The following is a 9,766-nucleotide window of genomic DNA, read 5'->3' on the forward strand; positions in this document are numbered from 1 at the left end:
CATATCACCTCTTAACCTTCTCTTCTCCAGGCTAAACATCCCCAGCTCCCCAAGTCGTTCCTCATAGGACATGGTTTCCAGACCCTTCACCATTTTAGTCGCCCTTCTTTGGACACGCTCCAGTTTCTCAATGTCCTTTTTGAATTGTGGTACCCAGAACTGGACACAATATTCCAGGTGGGGCCTGACCAAAGCAGAATAAATACAGTGACACTAGTACTTCCCTTGATCTAGACACTATCCTCCCTTTCTCCTGATTTAAGGCGGCTTATCAATTACAAAATATATATAGAAATATGAAACAATATAAAAATGTTTTTGAAAATATAGATACAGTATTTAAAAAAACAATTTATAAATGTAAATAAAAATAACAAATCCTAATTTTTTTTTAAACCTGAGAGTAGTTTTCAAGAAAATCTTTAGGTCCTTCAGTGCGATTCTATGGTCAATTTCAATCAGAAGTAGACCACAGAATCTCTTGAGGGCCTAGAAGGAATTATCAAATCCACAAAAGGGAAACCAGTGAACGGGGGTGATGACTGTATATAAACCTTAAAATCTGAATTGCACAGCATTTAAAAGCCCAACCTGCATCAGTCTGAAAAAGCCTCATAGCACACACATTTTAAAAAGGCCTCTCAAAGGAGAGTGTTCCACAATCTGGGAACAGCCATGGAGAAGAGCCTCTCCAGATGATCTTATGAGCTACAATGGGCTCAGAAAGGAAGATAGTCTTTCAAATAACCTGGATCCAAGTCATGAAAAGGATTTACAAGTCAAAACCAGTACTGAGAATTGTGCCCAGAAACAGACCAGATCTTTTTTTTAACTGATCACATGTTTTACTGAAGTATTCCTCCAATAATGTAGGCATTTACTGTGGTTAACATTTTACTGCATCTGCAAACAGACATGTTCTGACGTAACACAAAACCTGGGGACTAGAATTACTACTTCCAAATATTTTGCTTTCTAATTTTAATCATGCAACACAAGAGTTTGAAAAAACATGTTTCAACCGATATACTTATAATGTCATTTTGCAGTTTTTGAATCCTTGTTTATGGAAGGTCTCAACAAAACATATAAATTACAAAACAGGTAAAATTTTAAAAGCTTTTTAGAGTTGCAATGCTAACATGTTTTCACATTAATGTGCAATGTATTTTCAATCAACACCTACCAGAGCAGAGACTGTGAAGTCCCTTGCATGCATTTTCTCTGTAAGCCAGTCTACTTTCCTCCTTGTGTTAAGGAAAATAACAGCCTGCGTAATGGTCAAAGTTTCATACAAATCACAGAGAGTATCCAACTTCCATTCCTGTGAAGTTAACACATTTATCATAAGTACACAAATAAAATAGTACAAAATAATTTAGGAAACCACCAACAATGTCTATGATGAAGTTATCAGCTAAACTGTTACCTAATGCCAAATTCCTAGATACTGTAGTGTTGCACCAAGTCTCTAGACCAGGACACTGGACATTAAGAAAGAGGTCCACCCTTGTCTTTTACTGATCCAGTGCGTTTACTTTTCTTCCTGTGTGTACCATGCTAGCATTACTACAGAGGACAAGGCACAAACCCTAAATTCTGTAGTTTTAGCACAGTGCTTGTACAAGAAGTGCTTTCTAGATTATTCAACCTCTTTCTCACCTCTCTCTCCACATTAATGTAGAATTGCTTGATACCCTCCAGGGTCAATTCCTCTTTCTTCACTAGAATACGAATGGGATCTCGCATGAATTTTTTGGTCACTTCCAACACATCCATGGGCATAGTAGCAGACAGCAATACAACCTAGAACAAGAAACTCCATTAAACTACTTAATCTGAAACTGCTCAGACACTAGCCATCAAAATGCTAATGTATGAAACCAAGCGTCCTCGTCTGCCGTGGAATCAAAACAGGCAAGGATAGGGGAAACAATTTTGCTTTGTGCAGGGGGAACGACAATGCAGCACTTCACTGCTACATTGTAACTTTACCTGCATTGCTAAACTGGTCAATCTTGATATCAAGTCTGACTTTACCTGAATGTTTGTGCTTAACTTCTGAAAAATCTCATAGATCTGATCTTTAAACCCTCGGCTCAACATTTCATCTGCTTCATCCAGGACAAACATTTTGATCCATTTAGGTGCTATAAGAAAAGGAAATATTTTGGTAATTTGATTTCTTGAGAACAGGAAAATCCAGTGCAATCAAATGATAAGCTACCAGCTAATCTATCTTGCAGGCCTTGTATACAATGCTATAGTATACTATACTATTCTTGAGATCTTATTTTTAAACTAAGTTTTCACAACTTGTCCCCTGCCCCATTTTTTTTTAAAATAGTCTTTATTGAAATTATACAACCAAATAAAATCCCAATATTAGTCTCTTACATTGTTTTGTTTTCTTCCTTACAATGATCCCCCCCCACCTAACTACTAAATGTCGGTTATGACTGATATATTGCTGATAGCACTACATATTTGTGAACCCCTATTTTTTTGGCAATATTTACATCGTTACTGACACCGCGCATCTAGATGCATTATATTCACAGATAAAGACCATGATATATGCACACTACGTCACTGCCCCATTTTTTTTAGCTAGTCCGATACTTCATTACTTACACAGATAACGCCTGTTTAACATGTCAAATACACGTCCTGGAGTTCCCACCACGATGTGTGGTGCCTCTGCTTGCAATTTCTGCATCTCATTACGAACATTTGTTCCACCAATGCAAGCATGGCAAGTGGCACCCATATAATCACCAAGAGCCAGAATAACCTTTTGGATCTGAAACAATAAATTCGATTAAAATTGTATCAATGGAGCTTCCAACGCCACTTTTATTACAAGCAGGTTCCTAGTAATTATCCTCCATGTAACTCAGATATGATGACCTATGTACAGGCCGCTGGGTAGTTCCTAATTACAAATGCATTTTGAATAGGAAATTAAGTACATTTGAAGTGGAAAGTGCCCTCAAATTCAGGTAGTTTTCCATTACAGGCAAAGTTTCTGGTAGCTTTCCATCAAAACATACCTCTTCCGGCAAGCATACCCTCCTGATCTTTTACAGATTCAACAAGTTCGCTACCTCCTGATTAGGAGTCTACCTCAGGCTGTGATAAATGTTTACATTGTACCAATTGTTTTTAGATGAGATATGTTTTATATTGTCATTTTAAATAACTGTTATTAGTACCATTGTGTTTGTATAATTCTGTTGTAATCCTGCCTCGATCCATCAGGAGAGGTGGGACAATATAAATAAAACTATTACTATTATTAGCCTAAATAATAAGCACTGAATTGTCTTTTGAAGTTACCTGGGCAGAGTAGGCCTTTTAGTAATGAAAAGTTATTCACAGATACGTATACTGGTTCTATCCTTGTTACATAATGAAACAGCCTGCAGTGCAGAGTAAGAAATGGAAATGGCCAGGCATGGAAATCCATTTACTTCCTCAGAACAGATACTGCAATGCTGCATTTGAAACACTTATAGATCACTCTGACACACTTCTACATTAAAAGCTTATACATATTGATGCCCGGACATAAATCTCATTTCCAGTGTGCTGCTTTATATTTGGCCACCCTAGTTGTTTAATGTGCCAGCTAACTGTCTGGAGTCTGGTAATTTCTCCACTACTTGTCTCTTAATGAAATTTATTACTTTTCGGCACCAAATAAGAAGGCATGAGAATTCCAAAAGTGAATCTCCCCAAGACTGTGAAGGTGACCTATACATCACAATATTCCTATAGATGTTAATGAATACATTTAGTATGCAAAATACTGCTCAATATAGAACAGATTGAAGCACACGTAATAGATTACATACACACACAGCATAAACTCATTAACTGGTCACATGCACACTGCAGTTTCATGTTGCACAATTGCATGCATTTTGAATGCCTAAACATAACTTGTTTTTTTCTCAATTTATATTAAGTTTCAGTAAGTATTCTGGACATGCCCTATCATTAGTCCTACACAGCTGCAATCCCTTTTCAGTCCAGAACCACTGGCCTATCATCACATGGAACATTTCCCATGTATTTAAAGGAGAAATGGTAGCGTGGCAGAGGCTTGTTCTCCATACTTGCCACTCGGAGTTAAAAGCCATTACAGATCTGCCAAGAATATTAACTGTCCCACAGTTGTGAAACCTGAAACCCATGCAACATGTAAGCAGCTTTTACACTACACTATCAATACCTGTTGTGCCAGTTCTCTGGTAGGGGCCAATACTAAAGCTTGAGTCTCCTTGAGATCAATCTCCAACTGTTGCAGGATGGAAATAGCAAATGTGGCTGTCTTGCCAGTACCTGACTGAGCTTGAGCAATCACATCATACCCTAAAAAGAGGATAGATATTTACTGCTCCCATACAACACAAGGATTCAGTTTAACTTTCAATTCCTTTACAAGTGATCAGCAGTTATAAATTTTCTACATTTCAGGTCAGTCCCGAAAGATGGTATACCATCATCTCACTTTTCAAGGAAAGGAGCCTTTTACACCCAGCACAATGCAAAGAACTCAAACCACTAAGCATTTTGCTAATACTTATTATTCGCTATTACACTTGCTTACCTTTGATACACGGAATAATAGCACGCTGCTGAATAGCTGAAGGCTTCTCAAAACCATAAGCATAAATTCCCCTGAGAAGGGATTCTTTTAAATTCATATCATCAAAATTGTCAACGATTTCATTCCAATTGCTCTGCAAGGGGACAATTAAATACATTTTATTTCACGCATCAACGTCTTCTTCATACGCATCTAAAAGGAATGATCAGCTACCTACCTCAATGACACCATCGGGGTCCATTCCCTCTGGGCCATGGTCTCTGTCAAATAAAAAAACAAGAGGCTGTCAGCCAGGCAGGATGAACAGTTCTCAGCTTCAGATGGAACACAAAGTGCAGTAAAGACTTATTCCAAAGCACTATCTTGCTAGTTTATGTCACATGAGTGTGTTAACCACAATACTGAACTAATCTCCAAAAACCAATGCTTGGCCTGTTACAGACTGCCAAAATAAAGCTGCTTTGGGTCTCTTTGGAGGTATGCTCTTTAAATGATGCATGGGTCCTAAGAGTCCGGAGGTTGCGCGAAAGCCACACTCCATTCCTAAGCACTGGAGGGCAGCTTTGGTGCAGCTTCCGGATTCTTAGGGTGCATGCATCATTTAAATAGCATACCTCCAAAGAGACCCAAAGCAGCTTTATTTTGGCAGTCTGTAACAGGCCCTTGATACTATTAAAAAAATCCTGAAACTAAGTACTGCTATTTTAGCAGAATTGGTTACATATTTTTTGCTTTCCAGCTCATTCTAGGTTATGTGGCTGTTGCTTTGTCTGAGAATGTAGGTTTAGCAGCCAGTATCTTTACTTCTCTTGTTCATTACCTGCTTAGACTATACTGAAAACTTTAAAACAGGTTTGAGGTGTCATAAGCTTTTTTATTATTAACAAGAGAACCAAATTTCATTATCCTGGTATTGCCTTACTGGGCACCAGTGAGATCATGGTCATGGAGCTTGTTTCTTGATGAGCAGTTGCCCTCCTTTCAGATCTTTCCTCCATACTATCTCAAGGTAACATGGAGACTGACTCTTAACACTGTTACTCTCAATCCTTCTCCTGCATTTTTAAAATTGATTTTTGCCCCACCAGGTCCTGGAAGATTGCACAAAGAACCAACTGCGATCTTGTTGTCCTAATAAAGATATAACCACAATCTGGACTTCTGAACTTGGGATACACCCTAATCTAAATGGAAACACACTTCAACACCAGCCACAAGACTTACATTGCAGCCTTTGGCCTTTCTCACACTATTGAACACAACTTTCTTAGGTGAAAGTAACATCATCTGCCAAAAGCTTCAAGGCAAAATATATAGCTATACAATCTTCCATGTATATATGTATCTGTATCTTCATACTTATTTTAAATAGTAATGATATTTCACGTGACCTAGCAATTTCATACAGTGTGAACTCAGCATGAATGTAAGTCTACTTGCAACTTTCTATACCAGCCCCCCTTCCCAAGAATGCTGGGAAATGTGTTCAGTCAGAAGGAATATTGAACTTCCCAGAAAGCCTCAAGCAGCGACTTCTACCAAATTAAACATCCTTGTTCTTACATGCTGGCTCCAAAATGTGAACCAGGCTTCTCCTCAGCTATTTGTATCCCTTCACTCATGCATATGTTCTATTCTTAAAGAACACAAACAAGGAAGGGCGAGAAGATATACAGTTACAGTTATGTGCAAGCAAGGGGTACTACAGCAATGCCATGCTGTGGTGGTGTATAAACTTCACTTCTTGTGCATAAAAAAATACTGTGGCATAAAAAAGAAAAGGTTCATTCATGCACATTTATTTACCTCAGGTATTTCCTGCCTCTCCACTGAGGTCAAACTGGAAATGCCTCTCCATCTCTTAGTAACCTTGGGAGCGGACTAAGGCCAAGGTCACCCAAGTGAGCTTCATCACTCAGCAAGGACTTGAGCCTCAACTCCAAGCCCTGTCCCCATCCAGTCCTCTAACCATTACTCTCCTTTGGAAAAAAGGTTTTCTTTTAGCCCGGCCCCCTACCCCCCCCACAAAGGAAAGGGGGGGGGGGGGCTGGGGTACTTTGAGGCAAGTTTCTGGAGGAACACTCAGGGGTCCCAAGCTCCCCCCCCATCAAGCCCTCCTCTAATGCAGTCATTTGACTGTTGGCATGTTCTATAAACTGGAAATGACTTGAAGCACAGCCAGAGTGGCTACAGTTCAATTCCCAGCTCAGCCATAGAAACCCACTGGGTGATCTTAGGCAAGTCACACTCTCTCAGCCTCAAGAATTTGGCAATGACAAAATGAACCAATTTTGCCAAAAGAACCCCATGACAGAGTCTCCTTATAGTCAAAAGGCACACAACACAGACTCTAGAACAAGGGGGAAATACTTTTTCAGAAGGAGCAACTCCACCTCAAGATACAACTCTATCCAAAATCCACAAAAGAGGGATCCCTTTATTCAGCCAACCCAAAGGCACAAAACAGACATGCATTTCTGGTTGTTGCTTTTTGGCTTATGGCAACCTACAGAGGTGAAGTTATCATGGGGTTTTCTTGGCAAGATTTGTTTAGAGGGGGTTGGCCACTGCTGTCTCCTAAGGCAGAACAGTTAATAGAGATGTGCCACTAACACTGCTGTTACATGTTCTCAACGTCTGTGTATTGTGTCCCCATCCCCAAGCTTTCTTGCCAAGGTTTGCAACTGATTCCCTGAGAGAATGAGACTTCCTCAAGGAGACCCAACGAGTGTCTAATGGCAGAGCAGATTTAAAACCTAGTCTCTAAGAGGACTAAACCCTCAAATCATGCCATGCTGGCTCTCCAACAGGGCTTGGTCAAGGTATTCCCCATTGACAAAGTTGTCTAGTTGGGTCTGACCGTATGGGATGGTGCTCATCTCCATTACTAAGCCAAAGAGCCAGCGTTGTCAGAGACTACTCCGTGATCATGCGGCCAACATGACTGCACAGAATACCCCTGAATATCCACCTACAATTAGAATTGGAAGAGACCCCAAGGGCCATCCAGTCCAACCCCCGGCCATGCAGGAACTGACTATATGTGTATGTGTAGATGTGACACCTGTGGCAAAGTGCACTGACAGGATAGCTTTGTGCAACACAGCACTGCATGTAATTAGAACGAGTTCGTGGCAAAAGACTGGGTCCATTGGTATTATCTCGACACCTTTACAAAAGGGTGCTATGGAAGAACGTAGAATCATAGGGTTGGAAAAGACCCCAGGGCCATCCAGTCCAACCCCCTGCCATGCGGAAATTCCATCAACGACCCCCAAAGATGGCCATCCAGCCTCTTGCTTAAGGAGACTCTACCTCTCTCCAAGGAAGTGTCTTCCACTATCTCCTCTCATCACTTGGATATTGTGTTCCAGTTCTGGGCGCCACAATTCAAAAGGACATTGGATGAGAAACTGAGCCATGTGTCCAGAGGAGGCGCACTTAAAATGGTTGAAGGGTTCTGGAAACCATGCCCTATGAGAACCTGGTGATGTTTAGCCAGATGATATGATGCCCTGTTTAAAACACTTGAAGGGATATCATATTGGGAGGGAACAAGCTTGTTTTCTGCTGCTCAAGAAACAGGACCCGGAACATGGATGCAAGCTCCAGGAAAAGAGATTCCACCTGAACATTAGAGGAACTCCTGACAGTAGGGCTGTTGGGCTTTTGAGTGTGGCAGTCTTCCTCCTTGGAAGTCTTTAAGCAGAGGCTGGACGGCCGTCTGTTGGGGTTCTTTGGGAGTTCCTGCATGGCAGCATGGAGTGGGGGGAGAGGCGCTTCTTGGGGTCTCTAAGCAGTCTGTGACTCTGATTCTCGGTTCCCTCCGAGCGTTGTTTTCTCCTTTGGAGATCTTTAAAGGAAGGATGGATGCCATCTGCCAGAGATGCTGGGGCCGGATAGCCCTTGGATGATGGTCCCTTCCTTTCCCCGGGCTAAACAGACTTAGTTCCCCAAGGCACTGGGGAATGCAGTGTTGCAAAGGGGGGGGGCAGGCGAGCACGTGTGCGGCCTCCCTCCCTCCCTGAGATCGCCCAACTCTCGCGAGAGCTCTCCCCCCGCGAGGCTCGGGTTGCGCCAGGCGAGGAGGACTGACGGCCGGCGAAGCCGAGAGCCCGCCCTCCTCCCCCGAGGGTTTAAAATGGACTCTTCCGCGACAGAGGTTCCCTCGCCGCCCGGGCGAAGCCCTGTCCAGCCCGGAAAAGGGGGAGGGAGATGGCGAGACCTCCCTTCTCAGCGCGGCAGGAGAAGCAGACCAAGCGGGGAAGCACAAGGCCGCCGGGAATCAAGGGCCCGCTTTGGACCCTGCCATCGGGGCGAGAGGGGGACCCTCCTATTCCCTCTTTGCAAATTGTCTCATAACAGCCAGGATGGAAACTATCCGCAACAGAGGGAGAGAGAGAGAGGGACGCGCCTCGCTTAGCCTTCGAACACTTTTCTCCTTATTATCGCTTTTTAAAGCCCTTTAAGCGGCCAATTCCCCTTCAGCCTCGGCCCAGGCTCCTTTACTGCCCCCGCTGAGCCCTTCCTTCCTCCCCCGCCCGCGCTACCTGCTATAGTCCGCGGAGCGCCCTGACATGTTCCAACAGCCGCCGCCGTCCTCAACTGAAAAGGCAGTGCCTCCGCGTCGACCGCCTTTTATAGCCGTTCCCTTCGGCCGGAAACTACTTTTACTCCCTCGGCGGAGGGATATCGAAATAAGAACTAGAAGGGCGGGGAAACCATGGAAAGGAATATAGCACCCCCTCCCCCCCCGCGGAGGCTCCCGTCACTTAAAAGGGGTCCCCTCGCCGCTTCTTGAGGGAGAGGGCCTAACGTCACAGAGGCACCAGGTCTCCTCTGGGGACTACTTTGTGCTGTTGAGGCGTGGCGGAGGGATATTGCAGCAGTCGAGCACGAGGAGGACTGCGTCCCCAGCTTTCCTTCCTCTCGGCCTTCGCAAACAGGGTTTCCTGGCAGGGGCTGCCGTGCTAGGAATGGGGGGTGGGGGGGCGGGGCAGAGGGCGAGGTATATAAGGGGGGTGAGCCAAAATGGCGCCATTGCTGACTGAGGGGGCTTCTGAGGTGAAACGCGGAAAGGAAGAAGAAGGAAAGGAGAGGAATGGGGCCCAGAAAGCAGTTGGAAATTGGCAATATAAATAAGAGGATGTG

At 43.4% G+C, this 9,766-nt stretch overlaps 1 protein-coding gene and 3 non-coding genes across 6 annotated transcripts in view; all 4 read right to left on the reverse strand.

Moving 5' to 3' along the window:
• Window positions 1-9,281, reverse strand: part of EIF4A2 (eukaryotic translation initiation factor 4A2) — a 14,950-nt gene extending 5,669 nt beyond the window's left edge. For all 3 annotated transcript variants that reach the window (XR_006102965.1, XR_006102966.1, XM_042458594.1), the window contains exons 1-8: window positions 9,166-9,281; window positions 4,833-4,875; window positions 4,616-4,748; window positions 4,238-4,377; window positions 2,635-2,803; window positions 2,041-2,150; window positions 1,663-1,806; window positions 1,187-1,324 (exon numbers count right to left, since the gene is read on the reverse strand). Coding sequence is in view for 1 of the 3 variants with exons in the window: in XM_042458594.1 (XP_042314528.1) it covers window positions 1,187-1,324; window positions 1,663-1,806; window positions 2,041-2,150; window positions 2,635-2,803; window positions 4,238-4,377; window positions 4,616-4,748; window positions 4,833-4,875; window positions 9,166-9,194 (906 nt within the window). In the remaining 2 variants the exon portion in view is untranslated. The remainder of the gene's footprint in view (window positions 1-1,186; window positions 1,325-1,662; window positions 1,807-2,040; window positions 2,151-2,634; window positions 2,804-4,237; window positions 4,378-4,615; window positions 4,749-4,832; window positions 4,876-9,165) is intronic.
• LOC121927483 lies at window positions 1,454-1,633 on the reverse strand. Its single transcript, XR_006103248.1, has one exon. It is a non-coding gene; the product is annotated as a small nucleolar RNA SNORA81 (small nucleolar RNA).
• On the reverse strand, window positions 1,874-2,001 carry LOC121927453. Its single transcript, XR_006103219.1, has one exon. It is a non-coding gene; the product is annotated as a small nucleolar RNA SNORA63 (small nucleolar RNA).
• On the reverse strand, window positions 4,448-4,518 carry LOC121927485. Its single transcript, XR_006103250.1, has one exon. It is a non-coding gene; the product is annotated as a small nucleolar RNA SNORD2 (small nucleolar RNA).
• Window positions 9,282-9,766: the final 485 nt, after the last annotated feature.

The sequence above is a fragment of the Sceloporus undulatus genome, chromosome 3, assembly GCF_019175285.1.
Source record: "Sceloporus undulatus isolate JIND9_A2432 ecotype Alabama chromosome 3, SceUnd_v1.1, whole genome shotgun sequence".
NCBI classification, from domain to species: domain Eukaryota; kingdom Metazoa; phylum Chordata; class Lepidosauria; order Squamata; family Phrynosomatidae; genus Sceloporus; species Sceloporus undulatus.